General features: G+C 59.1%; 1 protein-coding gene across 6 annotated transcripts in view; it reads left to right on the forward strand.

Moving 5' to 3' along the window:
• Positions 1-22,695, forward strand: part of CBFA2T3 (CBFA2/RUNX1 partner transcriptional co-repressor 3) — an 88,791-nt gene that overhangs the window by 46,038 nt on the left and 20,058 nt on the right. For 4 of the 6 annotated variants that reach the window (XM_045819022.1, XM_045819023.1, XM_045819026.1 and 1 more), the window contains exon 2: positions 19,948-20,100. In XM_045819022.1, coding sequence (XP_045674978.1) covers positions 19,948-20,100 — 153 coding nt within the window. The remainder of the gene's footprint in view (positions 1-19,947; positions 20,101-22,695) is intronic. The other 2 variants (XM_045819027.1, XM_045819025.1) reach the window with 1 other exon arrangement.

The following is a 22,695-nucleotide window of genomic DNA, read 5'->3' on the forward strand; positions in this document are numbered from 1 at the left end:
GAGTCTGCCTGGGGGCTAGGGCAGCATGTGGACACTCGGAACTCTGGACTTGGCCACGTCCTCCCTGATCGGTGGCTTCTAGTTTCTCCCAGGGCTGTCCTCCTATTTTACTGCCCACCCCACTGCCCTCGTCACCCATGAGAGGTGGCGAACATCATTCTGTGACTCTGGATGAGAAATATTCAGCCAGCTGGGATGCGGGTTTTGAGGTCAACCACCCCTAACTCATTTACTCAACAGGTAAATTCCTTGCGCCGGTTGTTTCACACAGACAGGTTACCAGTAAGTCTTTGTCCAAGGTCACTGGGGTTTAACCTGACGGTGCAGCTGTCCCCACAGCAGACGTGACCTGCCCAGCCCTTTACTCGGCACTCAGGTGGGGGTGGTGCTGGACCTGGGATCCCCACAGTCTGTGTCCTGCAGCCATCTCCAATTCGAGGTCCCAACCAGCAAGTCTCTGGGCTCCTCCCTGCAAGCAGGGAGGCCTCCCTGATGTCTGGACCACCCAGGGCCGTGGGACCGCCAGTGGGGTGTTTCTCACCCAAAGGACAGGCCTTGGGGATGGACTCTGCTTCCTGGCTGCCCCTCACAGAGCCTCCCCGGTGTGGGCACGGCCCTGGCTGTGTTACATGAGCTGGTCCAGGACTGCTGCTCCAACCTGGGGAGCTCCCCAACACACTGTGGGGTGTCCCCAGCCCTTAATGATTTTACTGCTATTAGGCTACTTTATTGCTCAAACTGGATAAAAGGCTCCAGAGAAACAGACGACCCTTATAATGGCTGGTGGATCTTGAAAGGAAACGTGCGTTGCCCTGGCCAGGTGGCTCAGTTGGTTGGAGCGCCATCCCGTACACCAAAGGTTGAGAGTTTTCTCCCGATTCACGGCACATACCTAGGCTGTGGGTTCAACTCCCATTTGGGGCATATATGGAAGGCAACTGATAGATCTCTCTCTCTCCCCCCCACCCCACCCCTCTCTAAAATCAATGAGCATATCCTCAGGTGAGGATTAAAAAAAGAAGAAAGGAAGGAAATGCAGTGCAGAAGGCCTGAAAGAGGCTCCTGTCTCATCTAGGTCTCGAGGTGCAAGTCCCCCAGCCAGGAGTAGGGTGGGCCCATGGCAGCTCGGGAAACCACCAGGCAGCATGCTTGGGGGTCAGTTTGGAGGCCTGCCTGGAAGGGGAGGCAGGCGGGGCACGGAGGGCAGAGAGGGCTGCAGGAAAGCCCCAGAATCCTCACACTCTCACTTCAAGGCAGGGGTGAGGGTCCCCCCATTTCATGAGGAGAGTTGGAGCCCAGCCATGCCCAGGGACTCACTCAGAGCCTGTGGCCAGACAGTGAATGGACACCTGACTTCACACCCACAGCTGTGCCCGCCCTGCACCAGCCTGCAGCCAACCCTCACCATCTGGGGCATGTTGTGAAGCTTCTCTAGGTCTCTCCCTCCCCATTTGCAAAACTGGGGAGACCTGACATTTGGAGAGACTGCAGTGGGTCCAGGCAGTTGTGTGGGCTCAGGCCGGGGACCCTGCAGAGCTGCACTGATGGGGTCTGAGTTCCAGCTCTGCCCTCCTCCCCAGCTGTGTGCCTCGGACAGTTACTTAACCTCCCTGTGCCTCAGTTGTCCCAATCTATAAAATGGGAGTGTAATGCATTTTACTTTTTCATCACTATTATTGTGTAACAGAATGACCTCACAGGGCTCTTGGGTTAAATGAGTTAATATTTTGTCCGTCACTTAGCACTGGCTGTTCCCCTCTCCTCTCTGCAAAGTTGGGACAGGATTGCAGGCAGGTGCCCACAGCTGGTGTGTAAGGAATGCAAGCAGCCTGGGGAAGGGGTTTGCCCCTGGGGATACATGCGGGGTGGGCTCTAGCCTGTCCCTTTGTGCATTGTTGACCCATCCCTCGGAGAAGGACCCTGGTGCAGTCAGCCCCCTGAGCAGACACCCATGGGTAGTTGAAGAGGCAGACTGTTTTGGAACACTGGGGGTCTCTGGTTTCTCATCTATGGAGTGAGGGGTGGACTGGACCCTAATCCACTGATGTGTGGGGTGCCTTTCATGCTATTAATCTGGTGCTCGTGGTGGACGAGGCGCACCCTCCTTTGCCCACTGTGACGGTGGGGCAGACGTCACTGACGGATTGCAGCACCCCATCCCCTCTGAGCCTGATGGAGGCAGCAGCCTACTCCCGGGGCCATGCCAGAGCCTGTGTGATTGGACTTGCGTGTGAGCAGAACCCCGTTAGCCACTCTGGTTGGATGGGCTCTGAGGGCAGCCTACTGTGATCACCTCAGCACCCACAAGCCGTGGGAACCCGAGGGCAAGATGGGGAGGGTGACAACCACTCGTGTCTGTGTGGGGAGGATGTGCGGATCTGGGCCAAGTAAGGATCGGGAGGCACCTGTGGAAAGAGAGGCCTGGGGCGTGGAGACGGAGCGCTTGCTGCCCCGTGTGGCCCCGAGACCTGCAGACTTGAGGGCCTACCCCACACCCAACTCCCAGGGACACATCGGCACGTGAGTTTGGCCCACTGTGATACGAATGGTGTGCTCACCGTGAGCCCTGGAATCGGAGTCCGGGTTCCAGTCCTGCTCTGGCAGACACGGGGATGGGACCCCGGACAGGTGGTCGCCCTCCCGGCCTCTGCTGTAAATGGGAATAATGCATCCTTGCTGAGTGCGTACAGGCAAGGCTCCTGGCTCACTCAGTGAGCGTGTGCTGAGCGCCTCCTGTGTGCCCTGGGCTGGGTGACAGTGAAGCAACGGGAGGCTGAGGGGGAGGACAAGCCAAATGATAGGCGTGTGTGGGGCGTGGGTGAGGATGCTCCCTGGGAGGCCCGCGGCCCCGTACAGCACTGTGAGCACCCGGCAGGTGCTCCGTAGCAGGGGAGCCCGTTGGGGGGCCCTGGTGCCCCTCCCCTGAGGCGGGCCTTCCTGGATGTGATCCAAGCCCCCAGCCCCCCAGCTGCCTCCCTGCCCCACAAAGTGTGTCCAGGACGTGAGTGGGGCCCCCTCAAGGTTCCTCCTTCCTCTCCACTGACCACGGGGGCCGTAAGGCAGAGTCCTGGGGCTGTAGAAGGCTGAGGGGCAGGAAGAGGTAGGGCAGAAAGAGCATGCAGGAGGGGGTTCCACCCTCCCTGGGTGAGCCAGGACACGGGACACCCTTGACCGACCGGCCCCCTACGGAGGAGGACCCTGGGAGGAGGCGCCCACTCAGCAGCCCCGATGCGGGGAATCCCGGCTGGCACCGCGCCACCACCTCCCTACCACCCTCGTCCTCCAGGAGCCAGACACGTTCAGGATCCTTGCCAAGTTGGGGGTGGCACTCCGCTTCTCTACTCCAGCCATCCTTTCTGCTGCCTGCGTGTAATTAACAGAGTAATTAAAAACAGGATGAGTTAATTGGTATTCATTTATGTGGCAGATGTTTTTAATTGAGGCAGGAAACAATTTACCTGTTTACATAAACAATGGCAAAGGCAGGCTTGTAAAACACGTTTTTTTAATATTTTCCTCCCCCTGCTGCAAAAGAAGAATTGGAACCCCTTGGTCTCCCCTGTGCCCTGCCTAGAGTGAGAGCCGAGCAGGCCCCGCCCGGAGGGGAGGCCCGGCTGGGCGAGGTGCGGGAGGCTTGGGCCAAGAGGAAACATCTGTTTGAAAGCTTTGCTTCCAGAGGAGGCTGTTTTCCTTAAATTCAGAGAAAGGAGGTGTTGTTCCCAGGTTATGGGGATGCCAGCAGGGCTGGGAAAGAGCAGGGGCCCCTGTCCTGCCGGGTTAGGTGCCCCTCTGGGCGGGGAGGGAAAGGCTTACCTTTTCCACAGCCTTTTTGGTGGCTTGCTGTTACACGGCAGAGCCAAACCTGCAGAGGCACCATGTTCCTCCATCACCCACACGGCCACCTTGCTCGTGGTGACCACGACGCACAGGGCAGACCTAGGACCTCCAGCGTCACACGGTCGGTCGGCACTGGCGCTGAGCTTCTCAGTGGCCAAGGAGGCATGTCATGTGTCCAGCACATGCTGAGCGAGAACGGTGGGCCTGCGGCCTGACCTGCCCTGGCTTTGCAGGGTCCAGGGGCAGGATGGGCAAGCGCATCTGCCTGGAGAGCCCAGCGGAGGGCCTTGGAGAAAGCAAGTGCTCGGGAAGTTGCCTTTTTGTAAGCGGGCACTAATTTAGCCCTTGCTGTGTGCCTGGCCTCAGTAGTAGGCTTTGCGTGTGTGCCGTCTACTTTGATCCTCCTGTCAGCACTCAAGGGACGAGATGCTGTCCCCGTCGTACGGGTGGGGACACGGAGCACAGCCTCCAGGTCGTCACCAGAAAAGACACACGTACCATGAAGCGGGAACAACACTGATGACAGAGGAGCCTGGCCGGTTGGCACCTATGTTTGCCTGTCCCTACAGGGTGAACCTGCACAGGATTGTCTTTGCACAGAAATGACTGGACGGATCCATGAGAACTGTCAACAGCAGTGACAGAGAAGGAGTGGGGGCCCTGTTCCTTGTCCCTGTCTCTTTCTTGGCTGGGGGGGCGCTGCCAGCAGTGGGTGTGCCCTGTGTGATCGTGACCGTTCCTGCCAGGGTCAGGCTGCCAGGCTCACCGAGGACACATTGCTAACTTCTCTGGAAGTCGTTCCATTGCGGGGCTCTTATGAGAGGTGACACAGGAGAAAGACTCAGCCCAGGGTCCAGAGCGAGAGCACAGCAGCTCTGCACTGAAACTGGGCCACGGGTGCTCCTGAGGCTCTCAGCGTGTCCGCAGTGGGGGGGTCGGGCTGTGCCCTCTAGGTGAGGTGCAGTTGGAATTTCTGGGACGTTTGCCGGTCCCTGGGGCGAGAGGATGAAACACTCTGGAATCTGCCAGGGAGAAGGGCCCTGGGAAGTCAATGCCCCAGAGCACCATGCTCAGAATGCCCAAGGGGTGTCAGGCCTCTCCGGTGCTGCTGAGGTTACTTCCTAAAATCACCCGCAGCCAAGGATACCTGAGGAGGTGGGGCCCGCAGTGCCTGCGGCGTCCTCGGGACTCCAGCCCCGGACCAGCACTGTGTGACTTCGTGAGGGTCTGCGCCTCGCTGGGCATCAGGGAAGCAAGGACAGCAGTGGCCTCCCTGCGTTGTGAACATTGACCTCAATCACGTCTTGACTGAAAAGCCCCAGCATGGGATGGGCCCCCAGGGCTGCCCTCCCCCACTCTCTGCAAGGGGAAGCGTGAAGGCAAGGCAGGAGGGCCACCCTGTGATGACAGAGGCAGGAGGGCCTAGGCCCCCAAAGGGGGTGGCTTCTTGTAGGCCCGGCCTTGTCCCTGGGTGTGCAGGGTTAGGGTGGGCCCTGGCTGGTGCCTTCGATGACTGAGAGCTGAGAGGACACGGAAGAGCATTTGGGAGCGAGTGTGCCCCTTCCCAGGTCCTCGATCTGCAGGGTGTTCCCTGTGGGGTGGCCGCAGGCAGCGCCACCTGGGGCAGATGGTGCCATGGCTCAGTCACACCAGCTCAAGGGTCACCCTTATGCAATGGGGAGGTAAAAGGGGAGAGGTGACCCTGGGAGCAAAACCAGCCCAAACCCCAAACCACCTCTTCACTCCCTGCCTTTCCCAGGAAGTTATTTCTAAAAATCCGTTTCAGCCACTTGTGTTTGAAGACTTCACACACATCGCAGCCTGTGGTCCCGCAGGCCCTGTCAGCGGGGCTTGTGTCCCCGCCCTTCAGGGCAGGACAGGGCTGCACCAGTCGCTGTGTCCCGGGTTCCACACCCCTCACCCGGGTCTGGGCTTCACGTTGCACCTGGTGGGCAGGGTGGCAGGCCCCCGGGGGGGGGGCACACTGGGCCGTCTGGCTCTTCGGAGAGACACGTGCAGGATAGACCGCCAGGCCCTAATTATTATTTAGCTTTCGTACGAACAGCATTATTTTAAAATTTGGCAGCATTTCTCTGGAGAGTTCAAGGTGATATGCAGCCAATTTGCACGTTTTTTAAACAATGAAAACATTTTGGGAATTGGTTAAGCCTTTGTGGCGCCTCGCTGCCGGCAGAAGAAAACCCTCACTGCTTGGCCTGCTGTTCCAGACCCTCCACGGACGGGCTGGACCTGCCCCCCACCCTCACCTGCAGGCAGAACTTTAAGCTTCTGGTTCGTTCCTGACTTCCCACGGCCGTGCCTGCGGTGGAGCTGTGCCCTCTGCCGGGGACGCCGCGCCTTCAGCCTGCCTTCAGGTGTGCAGGCTTCACAGCCCGCAGGACCCAGCTGTGTCACCTCTCTCTAGAAACTTCTCTGACCCCCCCACCACCACCACCCACGCCCAGGGTGTGCCTGCAGCTGTCGGACGGTGAGACTTCCCGCCTCATCCCAACTCTGAGCTCAGAGGGCAGTGTCCACGGCCCCCTGAGCTCCTCAGATTTCATCAGTTCCTTTTCTAAATAAGTAAACTACACTAATGTATGTTTGCTAACTTACAAGAACGTTTGTAATTATCTCTCTGTTACTTAACATGACTATCTCCTTCCTGGGTGGGGGTGCCCAGGGCTGGTGGGCAGCAAGCCTTCAAAGAGAAATCAAGGACATAGTTTGAAAGGAGGGTCTGGTACGAAGGGAAGGCAGAGAGCAAGAAGGCGAGCTCCCCTCCTCCCCAGATGCAGTTTCCGTTTCCTTCTGGGGATACTGTGTACGTACTAGATCATCCCTAAGTATCTCAGGGGTGTTCTGCAACCTGTCTTGGGCTCACATCCCCTCCCTACAGGACATGCACACACACACACATGGGCTTCGCAGATGCTGTCCCTCTGTCGCAGCCCTTGAGGGGGACAAGCTCTACCACTGGATTCTGTTCAAATCTCAATGTAGGTGTCCTTTACTCCAGGAGGCCTTCGCCAAGTCCCCCAAGCCAGGCGAGGCACCCTCCTGGGGTCTGCGGCACCCTCCTGGGGTCTGCAGCCCCCAGCAACATGTCCTGGCTGTGCGTGCACACAGGTGCATGCGCACAGGTGTGTGCACAAAGCGGTTGTGGGTGTTCACTTAACAGACCCTTACATCTTCCTCACGACACCGTCCTCAGTGTGCAGATGAGGAAATCAAGGCTCAGAGAAGCAAGGAGCCTTGCCCACAGCCACCAAGATGAGGCCAGGAGCTGATCTCGGGTTTGTCTGAGCCCAAAGTGGGCTTTCCCCGCTACCACACCGCCCCATGGGGTGGCCTGTGTCTCCACCTCCCCAGCACCTCCATCACACTCAGGTCACAGCACTACCCATCCACTCACCCACACATCTACTCATCTGTCTATCTATCCACCCTCCCACCCATTCCTCCATCCGTCCACCTACCCCTCACCCATCCATCCATTCACAAATTCATCCACCATCATCTGTCCACCATCCATTCATCTATCTATCCACCCATCTACCCATCCATCCACCAAGCCACCCATCATCTATCCATCCATCAGTCCATCATTCATCCACCTCCTACTTACCCACTTATCTCTCTCTATATACCCACATCCTGTGCCCAGCTACCCAGGCAGCCACACCACCGCATTCATTGTCCTAGCCCCATTCACACTCAGCGGGTGCACCAGTGCAGAAGGGCCACTTCCCCTTGGTCTCCAGTGTGCATGGTGGGGTGAGAGGGGACTCCAGAATACCAGGACCGGTGCTGGGCGAGGAGGGTGTCCCCTACTTTCGCTGTCCCTCCCCCAGCCTGCCAGCCCCCCTTCTGCAGCAGGGGCCCAGATGTCTGGCGCCTCCCCTGCAGCTCACGGCCCCAGCAGCTGGGTGAGGAATGTGCTTCCTTTGTGTGCTGGCTGCAGGGCGAGCAGCCTGACATCTGGATCGTGTTTGCTGCCCTTTGGAGAGCAGGGAAAGGTTTCATTCCAGCACTTGAAGCTCTCCACCCTCCCCCACCTTTTAACTCTTTGCTCAATGCCCAGCTGCTGTAGAAGACTGGACTCCAGAACCATTCGGGACTCAGGTCCGAGGGACTGGGGCATCGGTGGTCCATCGGAGCTCTGGGCTCCATGGCTAGCCAAAACCACAGACTGTTTTTGAAGATGCCAGCAGGAGCATAAGGGATCTGACCCGCTTTCTAACCAGGAATCACAGCCACAGCTTGTTTCTTATCATTTTTCTGCACATATGTTTAGTTATAAAACGAAATTACATGCTTTTGCCACCTTTTTCGATTTTCACTAATGGGTCACTTTTCCGTATCATTAGATAGTATTCCATCTATCGTGCATCATTTTTGTGAGTAAGTGGGCATTTGAAATATAACACACACACAGAAAAGTATGCAGCCTGAACTTCATAAACTGTTCCCAGTAACAGACATTACCTGCCCTGCCCCCAGGCCCTGAACCCTCCCTCTTTGTCAGGGGAACACCCATCCTAACGCCAACACCATAGACCAGTTTGCCTGTTTCTGGCCTTCATATAAATGGTAGCATGTGGCATGTCCTTCTTGATGTCTGGTGTCAGCCACTTAGCTGCATGCATGTTTGTGAAATGCATCCATGTAGGTGCATGTCATGGCACCTCTCCTTTTTCTTTGCTGTATAGTATTCCGCTGTGTGTCTGTGCTATGACTTGCGACTCTCAACTCTTGGTGGGTGTTTGGGTCTTTTAACAAGGTGGCTGATGAACACTCTTGTTTCATGCTGCTGATGCACGTGTGTTGCACATCTGTTGGTTCTGGGCCTAGGAGTAAAACCTGTGTGGGGGGGCGGTAGTACAGGCTGGTAGGTGCTGGAAAGGTTTCCAAAGTGAATGTACCTACAGTATGATTTTGAGGGCTCCACAGTGTTGCGTTGACCAGAGAGTTTATCTAACCGGCCCTCTGTTGGGGTCATCTTATTTGTTTCCTGTTTTTCACTCTCATAAATAATGCTGTGCTGAGCATCCTGGCAGATAGCTGTTGGCAGCCATCCTGATGATGTGCTTTGATCACATTCCCTCAGGTGGTTTTGCTTGTCTGTGCCAAGCCACCACCAGAGGAGGGGGTGCTGATTCAACTGCAGTTTGCCATCTGTATGTTCTGATTGGTTGATCTCTAGGCTCCCTTGCATTTCTAATATGTTGTAGTTCTAAATGCCAAAATGTATTTGCTAGCTACTGCTGTGTAACAAATTATCCCAAAACTTAGTGGCTTAAAACAACCACCATTATTTGGCCCACAGTTCTTTAGGCTGGCAATTTAGGCAGGTTCATTTGGGTGGTTCTGGTCCCGGCTGGGCTTGCTCTTGGGACTGCGGCCAGCTATGGGTTTCTGATTAGCAGCTCTGCTGTGGCCAGGGCCCCCAGCTGACTGGGACCTCAGCTAGGGCAACTAGGACAACGGCCCTGCATATGTCTCAACCTCCAGCAGGAGGGTCAGCAAGAGAGCACGTGGAGCTGACAGCCACCAGCCTGTGCATCCCGACTCACAGTTGGCTGACCCTACTTCTGCCACCTCCCATTGGCCACAGCAAGTCCTGGGGCCAGCCCAGATCCAAGGGCAGGAAGGCAACTCCGTCTCTGGGTGGGTAGAGCTGCAGTCACGTCACAAGGAGTGTGGGTCAGGAAGAGCAAAGAATTGAGGCCGCTTTGCAATGCATCTACCTCACAGGTGGAGGGGATCTTAGTAGCCATAACCAAGCTTCATTGTCAAGGGTTAGATTCCAGTGGTTCCTTGGTCCTCAGGCACCGTGAAGGGGTGTGTTGCCCAGTTACACAGGGGGGCTGTTTGAAGAGGAAGGCAGGAGCACCGGTCCTGACCCAAGCCCAGCCCAGGCGCTCTGCCACCACTATGAGCTGAGCTCTCAAACATGCACAGATGGCGTCCAGGGCAGCAGAGGGCAGGTGGGAAACACACTCTTCCTTAGTGGTCAGCCCGCCAGCCTTCACAGAGCACCTGCTAAGTATCAGGCAACTGTCTGGGCTCTGTCTGGGGCCAGTGCACAGGGAGACAAGACCGCACCTTTGGGAAGACAGGTGGTGGACACAAGGACCCACATGGCCAATGATTGATTATAGGCGCCAACAAGTACCCCAAAGCAGGCAAAAGAGGGTGACGTAGCTGGAAGTACAAGGTGGGGGCAGTTCCAACTGGGTGGGTGGGGAAAGCCACTCTGAGGAGGGACATTTGAGCCCAAACCTGAGCGCTGAGAAGGAGACAGCCTGGAGAAGGTGTGGGGGAAGCATCCATGCAGGCGCAGAGGGTCCACGCAGGAGACGCACGTGCTGGGCAGGAGGGACTGGGGGCAGGCCGAGCACGGGGAGGGGCACAGAGGGCGCTCTTGAGCCACCCACCACCCGTCCAGCAGTTTTGCCCCATCTTCCCAGCTCCTTTAATGAGCCCCAGGCTCATCTGCAGGTGCAACGTGGGCTGTGCTCTTCCAGTCCCAAAGGGGCAGGGGGCCGGCTGGAGGGAGCTCTGCTGAGGTTGGGTTTGGGCCGGCTTGGCAGCATCTCTGTGGTAGAGGGGACCTTCCCAGCCTGGCACACCGGCTCCCTTCACCACTGATGGGACGTCATGACAGGGGCAGCCCGGCCACCGCCAGGTGCCCCCTGCATCTGCAAGGGGCTTCCCCCTGCCCCCGGGACATCCTCGTGTGGACTCGCTCAGCATTGGACAGAGGCTTGCTGCCACCCCTCTGGGCAGGCGCTGAGCACACCCACAGCGAGAGACAAGCTGTGCCACCGGCCAGCTGGGAGTGCCCCCCCTTAGAGCTGGACACGCACGGTGGGCTCTGCTGTGACAGCTGTGTGCCTGGGCAGGTGACGCCGCTAATCTGTGCCTCGGTTTCCCCATTTCTAACTCAGGGCCCTAACCCTCAGGGCTTTGTCAGGGGAGTTGAAGGAGACAGGGGTTTCAGAGCCGGGGCACAGAAACAGCTCTTGGCAAAAGAGAGACTATTCAAAATCACAGCTGAGCACACGTGCTGAGGACAGACCCTTCCCTCTGGGGCCCCGCAGCAGGGCCTCCTCTGCGCCCCACGCGTGCTGGACGCTCTCTGTGGATTAGCGAGTTTTGCTGGTCTGTTCTCATCCCCATTCTACACGTGAGAAAACTCAAGCCCAGAGGAGCAAAGCCACTGACACCTAGCTGAGAGAGTGAGGCAGTGAGGAGGAAGGCCAGCCAGAACCGGCCCGAGGGTGGATCCAGGTGGTTTCCAGTCCCCAAGCCCTTCTGGGTTCCTTGTCTGAGACCACCCCCACCCCAAGAAGCAGGCATTATGGGCCCCGTTTTACCGATGGGTAAACTGAGGCTCAGGGGCAAGCTGGGTTAATTCCCCGAGTTCACAGTAGTTGGTCCCAGAGAAGGATGGGAACCTTGGTTTCCTGACTCCTGGCCCCATGCTGTTGCCATGGTTACCAGCCCCCTCACAGTCATCACCCACCGGCCTAGGGCTTGGGGTCCAGACAGCCCGGGGTGGCTGAGCACTGTGGGAGGGGCGGCGGCAGGCAGAGGAATAGCCCACTCGGGTCAGGCCCCAAGGACCGGGAAGGGCTGGGCGGGCTGGGCCAATGTTAGGGAAAATACTAATCCTTGTGTTTTTATATTATTATTCATTGGGTGGCGGAGGCCTTAATGGAAACCAGATGTGGGAAGTAATTCGAGTTCCAGTGCCTGGGACTCATTAGACTGCACCACCCCCAAATCCCCTGCTTTGCCGGCGATCAAAAATGAGCGTCCCCCTGACATTGGCCTTGGGGAGTGGGGGCGAGTCCCTCCTGGTCAGACCTGTCTATCTGGATGTGGGGGCCACCAGTGTCCTGGGATTGCCCCAAACACAGCAGCCCCTCCGCACCCCTTCACCGCTGCCCCAGCCTGGGAGCCCCTGCCGTCGATGTTCTCCAAACGTCTGCGACGCAGCCGCTGCCTGCGCGCCGCAGCCTAACTTCTCCCTCCGCGTATTCCCATCGTGAGGGTCCAGAAGAGTCGGGGTGCCCCACTCCCCCCAGGAAGTTTGCTCTCAGTGGGGAGATCACCGGGCTTACCTGAGACCCCTAGGGTCCAGGAGGTGTGGGTGGACCACAGGGTCCAGGAGAGAAGCCCCCACCCACCCTGCAGGAAGGCCTTGCGGGGAAGAGGGGAGGCATTCTCAGGGCCTAAGCTAAGGCTTGGAGGCGTAAGCACCCTGTCCTCTGTGAGAGAGATCGGCCCCCACTCTGTCCCGCACTCCCTTTGCACCCTGAGTTCCGGACGCTCCGGCGACGGGCCTGTCTGGGAACCTGCAGTGTCGCCCGTCCCGTCGTCCTGCCTGCGAGGGACGCCCTGATGTACATGTGGCCTCTCTACACGGCGTGGCCTGAGTTCTCCTCAAACACACGCTTCCTACCTTTCCCGTGAGTTTAGTGTTGGGCTCACAGGGGGTCAGGGTGATCTGTAACTAGCAGGGGGGCTGCGGGCCTGAGATGGCCAAGGGCCGTTGTAACAGGAAGTCTCTGAGTGAGAGAGGGAGGGAAGGAGCAAGTGGGCGAAAATCCCGGTGGGCCCCGCATATCGAGGAGTTGGAGCTCTGGGCCAGGCAGCCTTGTTGAGCTGTGGTCTTGGAGGAACCCCTGACCTTCCCACCCCTGACACCCACCTGGAGCAGGACTTGGCCGCAAGAGAAGGTACCTGGGGAGGTGGCAGTGTTTAGGGACGGACTTTGAGGGAGAGGAGTCAGTTCTCACGTCTGCTAAAAGGAAGCCTGTGGGGTCAGGAAGCATGGAACAATCTTGTGTTGATGGACTATCTCCCTGGATCCCCTTGGTCATAATTCAACAAGTATTTATTGAGCACCTACTGTGTGCCTGGTACTGTCTTGGACTCTCAGTTTTGCATCTGGGCAAAGACATGGAGGGTGCAAGCAGACCTCCAGACGTCTGGGGGGAGGAACACTTGGCAAAGGGAACAGCCAGTGCAAAGACCTGAGGCAGAAGCAGCTAAGCATGTGATGGGGGATTGCGGGAGGTGAGGGCAGAGGGACAGCCAGTCACTGAACCCCGTGGCTCTCAGGGCACTGGCTGAGGTACAAGGCAGTCACCTTTCCTCGTCCGGGACTGTGCCCTAGAGGGAGCGCGCTCACCACTCTGGTTCCCAAGAAAGTCAACCAGATGGGTTTGCCTTGGCAGGAGTCTCAGGGGAGTGGCCCACTGCCCACTGAGGCAGAAGCTGGGAATTCAGAGACCGGGGCCCAGTTCCCAGCTCTGCTCCCCACCCACCTGCAGAGCCCTCAGCTCCCAGGAGATGGTGGGGGTGGTGGGGATGTGGGTGCAGGCTGGTTGGTGTCACCTGTTTGTGGAGAGCATGGTGGGGGTGGTCTTGGCCGGACAACCTGACAGAGGGCCTTCCCTTCCTTCTGCTCATATGCACCATCCCTACAAGGAAGATGCACTCTGTGCAAGATGTAAAAGGAAAATAATGGGGCAACTGTTACAACTTTGGTTTCCTTGTGTTTTCGCCACCATCAGTCGCTGCAATCCTCACGTTCCTGTGCACGTTCACTGCTCTCTCCTTACCCCTACTAGCAGAAGTGGAAACTGAGGCTGGGGGCAGAGTGCCCAGGGGCCCCACCAAGCCCCATGTTCTGCCGGTTTACAGAGAAGGAAACTGAGGCACAGTGTTCTTCTTAGGGTGCAGGGCCCGGCACCGAGCTTGCTTCCTGCCCGGCAGCCCCGGGAAAAGCGTCTGCTCACACACTCAGTACTTCTGAGACCAGTCTCTTCATGATGCTGGGAACTTGAGAGAGGCCAAGACCTTCAGGGCCCCTCCGCACACTCCCACAGGCCTCAGGAACCCCTGCCTGCAGGTCAGCTCCTGGAAAGCAACCTGGGGTGGAGCTGCATCCACCCCAGCATAGCCAGGCCCCAGGAGCAGCACCTACTCGGTTTCCTCACGGGATTGTGGTCCTAGGACCCCACAGAGAGAGTGGCATCTGGGGCCAGACAGCCTGGCTTTCTGGCTTCACATCTTCCCTCCCCTGCACCTCAGTTTCCTCGGCTGCTCACCTCATAGCCTGCTGTGGGGGCGGGACGAAGTGGTTTGTGCAGGGTGCTTAGGTCAGGGCCCTAGCTTTGTTACCTGTCAGTACCTGTGCAAAGGGCCTGAGTCAGCAAAAGCTGCGATTAGTTGTTATTACCTGTCATTACCTGCCACCGTCCTACATCCCACCGCTTTTGTAAGAGTTGGATGAGGTAGCAGCAGAAATCAGAGTCTAAAAGATCAAAGTGGCAGCTTGCTGTCTGGGCAGCAGTGTGGATTCAAGGGGGGCAAAGCCGGGAGGACGGCTGTGCTGACGCTAGCAGGTCCTCCTCCTAGCAGAGGGTTCTAGAACCCCAGCGCTAGGAGCACTGGGCTGCGGCCAGTTCTCAGCTGGGCATGGCGGGCTGGGAACCACAGGCAGACACGGACAGTGATGGATAGGGTGGCTTGTTCCGGCACATTCTGTGTTCTTTCCCACCGACTCCGCCTGGCCTTGGAGCGCTGCTTCCTCTGTCAGTGGATTAGTGACATTTAGCTGGGAACTGGATACGCTGTCTGGGAAAGACAGGGTGTCCCATGGGCCCTGGGAGCACAGGGTCTGGGAATGTTCCTTCGTGCAGTGAGTGGCGGGGAAGGGGGTGGGGAGCTCTGACAATGCAGCTGGAGGAGGAAGCCCAGATCCCAGGGGCTGGAGAGACAGGGCACCTCTGCCTACCCCCTGCCCTCTCTCTCCCTAGGATGTTGTGAATTGGCTCTTGCACCGTCAGACCGAGATCGAAACGCCACTCAGCAGGACCCCATCCCTGAGCGTCCATGGTGGGAAAGACAATAAAGAAAGCCCCTTAGGGGGACAGTTGGAAGAAAGGCACCTTGAGCAGCAGGCCTTGTGGGCAGTTGGATGAGACACTAGGTCCACATCCAGCCCCCTTCTCGGCTCTGGGCTGGACAGGTCACTGGGCCCCTCTGTGCCTCAGTCTCCACCCCTGTAAGATGGAGAGGAGCACCCTCTGCCTCTGAAGGTTTGTGGGAAAGCTACACAAGGCAGCCGGCCAGTCTCACCACATAACAAATAGTCCTTTCCGTGTGACCTGGGGCTCCCTGGTGCTACAGGTCCCTCACCTCCCTACTGCCCACCTCTGAGCCAGAACCACGGGGTGAGAGGTCCGGCACTCTGGAGCTGTGCCCCACCTGTATTGGGACAGAGCTCCTGTCCTCTGGCTGTGACACCATGCAGTGCCCCAGGAGGGCTGATGGGACCCGCGGTGTCAGGTGGCAAGGCTCTGAGCTCCCGAGAGGTCAGGCCCTCATTTCGCTAAGCAGGTTTCTGCACTTGCAAGGCTGGGCCTGATGGGACATTTAGAAAGAAAGAACCAGGGTGCCCATGTCAGCAGGGTCCTGGGACTGTCGCCAGCACTGGTTTTGCGCCCTGGCTGCTGACATGCTGGGAGAGGCATGCGGATGCTGGTGGCTGGCTCTCATTTCTTCTCCCCTGGGTGCTCTGAGATCCAGAGAGTGCCCTGTGGACTTGGGGTGATGGTGCTTGCACTCGCCTGCCCAGAGTCAGGGCACCTGGAGCATCACCCACTGACTCAGAGCAATGGTGGCCTCCCGCCTCCCACCCCAGGCCCCAGGCAGCTGCCTGCCCCTTCCTTGTTCCAGGCAGCCCACGTGGCATCCTGAGTGGTGCTGGATCTGAGCCCGGCTGGCCTGGCCGTTGAGCTCTCTGATCTCCCCAGTGACTGCTGTGTTCAGGGAGCTTGAGGGGTTGTGGACGCCTGAGGCTCAGGACCCGCTGTCCATCCGGCTCTAAGACCCTGAGCAAGTCCCTTGCCCTCTCTGAGCCTGTTTCCCCAGCTGTAAAATGGGTGTGATAATGGATGGGACCCGCCTCCTGCTGTGAAGGTGCAGTGAGTCCAGCTGCTGGGATATGGGGTTCCTAATACAAGCCAGTGCTGGGGGTTGCCTCACTTTTCCTGACCTGAGGGATGGGTGAGCTGATGTGGGGGGTGGGGGGAGGGTGCCTGGTGAGCTCTTCATGGAGGCAGCAGTTATCTGTCTCCTTATAAGAAAGGCAAACGTCCAGCTGCCTGGGCCCTGCCTCAGACCTGCCAAGTCAGGGCCCCCTAGAAAGGGGACATAATCATGGGGACCCCCACTATTGGGTAGAGGGTCTGTGGGTCCTGAGAGCCCCCAGCTGACCCCAGAATTGAAGCCAGGGAAAGAAAGGCCTGGGTGGGAACGAGGGGACTGTGCAAGCTCGGGGTTCTGGTGGACCAGGCAGGCCCGGTCTACCCCTCACAGGCAGGTGACCGGGGGGCCCTGCCAGAGCCTGCTGGGGAGGCTGCGAGGATTCAGCGAGCTACTGTGTGGGTGTGCAGGGTGCGGGCCCAGCTGCACCTGGGTCCGAGGACACCTGAGAGTGGGTGCTGGAGGATGGGGGCACCAAGAATGGGGAGGGAAAGGGTACCTCTCGGGGCCCACCCAGGTTTCCTGGGTGGCGGTCTGCACTCGCTGGGAGCGCCGCCAGCTGAGCCAGCTCGTGCTGGCTCCCTCAGCCACCTTGCGGGGGAGCGGCAACTGTACCCCTCACCAGCACCCAGCATCCAAGAGTAGGCCCCTCCCCTGCACCCTCACATCCCCCCATGCCCAGGCCAGCTTCTGCTCTCACTGACTTACAGGGACAGGGTCTCTCCCGGCTACCTTGGGCGGAAAGGTCGAGTGAGCCCTGCCAGGGATCTGAGCCTCCAGGTGGGTCTGGGGCCCCCCGGGGCAGCCTTGGCTCTCTCCCTACGAGGCCTTGAAGGGGGCAGGGCAGGAAGCCAGCACCAGGAGAATGGGGCTACTCCTGTCTGGTGGCTCCTAGGGCCTAGAGAGGCACCTGCTTTGCCCTCAGGCCACACGACCTCGGTAAGGTCTGGTGGGGCCCCGTGTACATGGAAGCTGCCAGAGGGATTTAGGCCAGGCGAACAATGTGCACGCTCCAGACCCAGTCCAGCTGCTGTGCAGAGGCTGCAGTGGCTCCCACTGCCATGCAGTGGGTCCTTCCCCACCAGCCCAGCTCCAGCCAGCCCTCCTTCCCTGCTGTTCTGCACAGCTAGAGCCCTGAACACCCTCGCCTCTGGCCTTTGCGTTTTTTGTTCCTTGACCACAAGTGCTGTTCCTCGCTGTCTCCACAACACCTCCGCCCCTTCCTGAGGGCCCTCATCATTGTCCACCTTCTGGGGCAGAGTCCGTGTTGAGGGCAGCCCCGAGGGCAGGATCCTGACGTGTGAGTTGCCCTATAAACTGAGTGCTCTCATGTGCCGGCCCATCACCTGGTAGCCTCATGTAACCTCCCATCTGCCCAGCGAAAGGTGCACAGCCTTGCCCCCTGTATGCAGGAGTAGAGAGCTCCAGACAGGTGTGGTGACTTGCCCCAGGTCTCATAGCCAGGAGGCAATAGAGCTGGGATCCAAACAAGATTCAAGAAAGACTCATGAGGTCCCAGGGTGCACCTGTGGTCCCACCACACTCAGACCCCAGAGCCTCCCCCTGCAGCCTCTGTTTGCTTGGGTTTGAATCCCAGACCTGATGCCTCTTGCGCAATGAGAAGAGTGCCTGTTGGAAACGGCTGGTGCTTTGAAGCCTGCAGACCCACGTGGCTGCCGGCATGCCCCACACTTGCTCTGTGCCCTGTGCGCTCGGCCCCTGTACACAGGGCTCAGGTGAGAACGAAGGAGCGGTGGCTGTCCGGGGCCAAGAGCAGGACCTGCATCCTGTCCTACGGGAGTAGATGGCCTCCAGCCTGTTTCCCTCTCCTTTTCTGCTGAAGGAGGCCGCCCAGCACCCTCGGAGCCCGGCCTGCTCCACCCTCAGGCCCCAGCAGGCATCATGGGATGAGTGTGTCCAGAGCCCATCTCTCACGGCTCTGAAGATAGTGCCACGTGTGGAGTTGGTCCCGCCTGGCCCCTTCCTCCACCTCTCGCTGACCGTGAGGCTGTGAAACAAGCGCCGTGTGAGGAGGGCCAGTTCACTGAGGTGGCCCCGGCAGGGTCCCCCCACCCCTCCCAGGCGGGGTTGTCCTTTATCTGCCTCTCTGGTCTGTTTGATCAGAAACAGTGTTCCTGCCCAGCCCCAGTGTGGAAGGGCTTTGGAAAGTCAGAACAGGCCCTCCGTCCCGTGGTCCAGCCTCGCATCTGAAACTCTTTTCCAAGTGTGTTGGTGGGACTGCCTGCCCCGGGGTGGCCTGGTCAGCTGAAGGGCTGGCCGGGACAGCCTGCACCCGTGGGGTGGCCCAAGGTCCACGGTGGCCAGCCACACTTACCTTCTTTGGTTGTCACCGGGGATTGGCCACGGGCCCTGCAACCAAGTCTGGTGTTGATGGGCCCCACAGCTGTGATGCATGTGTGCCCAACCATCAGACTCCTGACAGGCAGGCCATGGGGGAGGGGCAGGGCGCACAGCAGGAGGGAGGCCAGCAATTGCAGCTGAGTGGACAGCAGGTGCTGCGAGGCTGGGTGGCTGCTCACTTTGGCTGCTTCCCCTGCTTGGGGCCCAGCAGGGAGGGCCTCCGCTCTCACCCCACAGGGCCCTGCAGTAAGGAGAGCCCTGAGAGCCCCTCCCCGGTGCTGCGGATGGGTGGGCATCTCCACTCTGTGAAGGGGGAGGTAGGGGCAGATGAGGGGAAATTTTCACAGCATTGGGCATAAAATAATGGTAAATGCCATTTGTTAGCATTATTAATCACCATCCCCAAAGCCAAGCCACCCCAGACACTCATGTGTGTCTGTGCGTCTGCCCTGACACCCCCCAATCACGGGGGGCTTCTAGGAGGAAGAATGCAGGGGGAGAGCAGAGGGGACAAGAGCTGTGGTCACAGAGACTGCCAAGGGGTGCTGCCCTACCAGGTCCCAGCCCCTGAGTGAGACCCCCACGGGGTTAGCAGGATGAGCTCAGGGCAGTGGGGGCCATGCCTCTTCACGTATCAGGAAAAGAACGTCCCCCTCAGCAGCCCTGAGCAGCGGGGCCGCCCAGAATCCCAGCCACTGCTCCCAGGTCTTTGCGGCTCTCCCGGGCCCCGGCTGACCTGTATTAAGATGTAGGGGGAGACCCAGTGGTACCCCCCTTCACCTGCAAAGAGGCAGCGGCTGGCTCAGGGTACATGCAGCCGGTCAGGTTCCCTCAGAGGCCTTTTTCTCCGGGTCCTCTGTGAAGCCGGGGACTCAGGCCCCCACCCAGGCTTGGTTTTGCGACTTTTACCCCTTCTCCACATGTCTGACCGTGCAGGACTCTGGACACAGTGTCCAGGGCCACAGCCCTTGGTCTACGGATAACACTTTGAGTGGCCAGGCCTCAAACAGCCTGAAATTGACTATGTCCCCAGCCTGGCTGCTCCCAGGAATCACCCAGGGCGAGGAGGTGGTTAAGTTGAGGTTCCCACCACCCAGACCATCCCAAATGGGGCCCCAACTCACTGCAGTAGCCTTATCTGAGACCCTGATGGAAATGCAGATTCTTGGGCCCACCCCTCACCTGCTGAATCAAAATTGGGGGTGGAGAGGCCTGCACACGTGTCTGAACAGGCCCTGCAGGAGGTACTGGTGGAGGCTGGCCTGGGGGGTGCTGCCCGACCCCCTGGTCTGCAGGACCAGGGCCACCCACCCCTCCAGTGAGGACCTCAGCCCTGTTCTGGCCAGCCCAGGCCTCTCGCAGCTGCACCCTCCAGCCTCCCTGAATGGACTGACCCGAGCCCACCCTCTGGCCCAGGTGGCTGGAATGTCAGCCACCTGGGAACACAGCTGGGACTTATCTGCAACTGGCCAGGCCCTGGGACTGGACCTGGCTTTGTGGGTGGAGACAGGAGCCACCTTGGGTCCAGCTGGGTGTCCCCAACTGGCCCAAACCCAGCTGCTGGTGGGGGGGAGGGGCATCGGTCAGGTGCCAGGTTGGTGGGGGGGCCTTGCTGATCCCCTTCCCTCTCCACCTGCTTCACTGGCTTTCTCTTCTCTCCTCCCCCCACCTTCCCCACAGCAGCGGACAAGAAGGAGAAGAAGGCTGCAGCGATGCCCGACTCCCCTGCTGAGGTGAAGACGCAGCCCCGGTCCACGCCCCCCAGCATGCCTCCCCCTCCATCCTCTGTGACCCAGGGCACCACTCGGCACCCCTCCTTCACACCACATACAAGTGAGTAGCTCCAGGGCCGGGCTGAGCGGAGAGGTGCCTCTGGGGCCCCTCCAGTTGTCTGAGGTACCAAACCTCATTCATGTGAATAGAGCCAGTGCTGTGGTCCCTCCACCCTAAACCCTTCAATGCTGCCCAAGAGGCTCTTGAGAAGGCGGATCTGAACATGGCTCAGAGCCCAAGCTGAGGTCCAAATCCCAGGTCCTCTCTTCTGCAGGTGTGTGTGCCCTTGGGCTAGCTACTTAACCTCTCTGGGCCTGGCATTCTTCTTCTATAAAGCAGGGCTGGCCATAGCTCCACCTCACCCAGCTACTGCAAATACTACTGGGTTAACAGAAGTTCTCGCCCAGTGGCCAGCACGTCGTGAGCGTCCCATCAAAGTCGGCTGTCGTGTGTGCAGCTCAGACACAGTCAGGCGGCAGGTCACCAGAGCACAGGTGAATTCGGTCAGGCCTGCGCCCTTCCAAAGAGCCCGTCAGAGGTGGCTCTGGCCTTTGAGGAGCTCCACGTCAGCTGAGATACACCAGGGGTTCTGCAGCCGGGCCTCAGCAGGTCAGCCAGAAACTGGGGTTAGCAGGGCCTCAGCTACCAGCAGCAGGGCGGGTATGACAGACCCTCGGGCAGTGTCTTGCCAGCCTGGGGTAGATCCAGGTCGATCATCTTGGCACTCACCACCGATCTGGGATCTCCGGAGCCCACAGCCACTGCTGGGTCCTATTCCATAGAGTCAGAGAAGTTGGGGACTTGGTGACTCTGGGTGCTGAACAGTTGGGAAGGAAACCCTTGGGCTTGGGCCAGCATGGGGATGGTGTCCCCTGACCCCAGCGCCGGGGCTTAGCAGTGTGTTCCAACGGTTTCTGGCGGGCAGTGGGGAGAATCCATGTGCCACCCCACCCCAGTGTTCAGAGGCCAGAAGCCCCACACCTGGGAACCCTTCCCCAGGCTTTGAAACCCAAACAAAGCTTCTCTGGGGGAGGCAGGAGCCTCAGGCTCCTTAGCCTGGGGCTCCTAGTCCCCACCGGGCTGGGAAGGAAGAGCTGCTGCCTCCAGCCGGGGCCCAGAGCCTGGGGTGGGCCGCAGGGCCTGGCCCAGGTTTATTTGTGCCTGCACCTACAGGAAGCTGGTTCTACCACCCAAAGCCAGCCCCGGCTTCGTCGGGGCCTAGCCTCCCTCAGGAAAAAGGCATTGGCTGTGGGCTCAGGCTCGGCCCCTTGTTTGTAGGATGTTGGCTCAAACTAGTCTCCTGGCCTCTCCGAGCCTTGGTGTGGTAAATGGGGTGAGACCACCCGATTCCACGTGTGGCAGACTGGAAGCACAGAAATCCCAGCACACAGTAGGAGCTCAGTGACTAAACACCCTTCTCTGCACCTTCACCTGGCAGAGAAGGCGCCAGCTCCCCATTTTTACCAGGTCTGGGCTGAGGTCTCCATGCAGCACAGAGGGTGGAGCAGGTCCCCGACCTGCCTCCTGCACCAGGACAGGGCCCCGGGCAGCAGGGTGCTCACTGCACTGCTCTCAGCCCTCGGAGCCTTGTCTGCCTGCATCAAACACCTCAGAAGGGGCCAGAGGCTGCACTGTCTCCCACATACTGTTCTTGCAAGGCCACTGTGGCTGCCTGGCCATTCTGCCCTCCCTTTCGAAGAGTCAGTCCTCACCTGTGACCAAATCGTAGCCAACATCTCTGTTCACTCAACAGCTGCCACCCCGTCAGGGCCCCATAAGGCAGAGAGAGGGGGCACGAGCTGTGCTGAACTTCACAGCCTGCCCCTCAGCCAGGGGGAAGAGGCATGCGTTGCTCATGACAGGGCGGCAGCAGCAGCTCCCAAGAGAAAATGCCGCAGGCCCCCACCTAAAGTAACAACCCCGCTCATGTTTGCTCCAAGCAGAAGAAACCGGCAGGCACCTGGCGGTCAGGCCAAGGCTCCGAGCTGCGTCTCCCTCAACCTGCTTTTCTTCTTGGTCCAGGAGCCCGGGTTCCAGAAAGCCATGGTCTGGGGGCCAGACGTTCCAGGTTGGGGATGGGGCTAGGGTCAGTGGACGCTGCCCCTGTGTGTTTGATGAGGCCTGTGAACAGACGCGCATGTGGGCAGCAAGCCTGTGTGTGGCTCGCGGTCCTCCCCTCACACCCTTTGCATCCCCGCGCGCCCCCACCTCTGCGGGCTCGTGCTCCTGGATCCGAGGTCCCGGCTCTATTTAGAGCGCAGAGGTCATAAGAGACAAGTCGTTCTTTTTTAAGCCGACACTTTAGTTTTATCGGGCTGCTGGGACCATCTATCCAAGTGTCAGGCCACCTCCAAGGTGGCCTCAGATTTTTTCCCTGCCGAGGAATTCCCTGAAAGCGGGGTGGTTAACCATGTCCAGCACCTGGCTAGTGGCAGCCCAAATGGAAGGTGCCCCTGCGCTCAGCCACGGATCCCTGCCAAGAGCCTCCCAGCTTCCCTGGGACCAGCCTGTGAGCCAAGCTGACCAGGGGCTGGCCTTGAACCAGGCTGTGGTTTTCTTGCCCAGTGACTGCCCTGGGCACAAATTCATTTTGGAGTTGAAGCTGTCGTGTGGCCAGGGAGGTGGGCAGGAGGACTAAAAGAAGTCTGGGGGGAA

Source organism: Phyllostomus hastatus, unplaced genomic scaffold (genome assembly GCF_019186645.2).
Source record: "Phyllostomus hastatus isolate PE091 unplaced genomic scaffold, TTU_PhHast_1.1 phas_scaffold_345, whole genome shotgun sequence".
Lineage (NCBI taxonomy): Eukaryota > Metazoa > Chordata > Mammalia > Chiroptera > Phyllostomidae > Phyllostomus > Phyllostomus hastatus.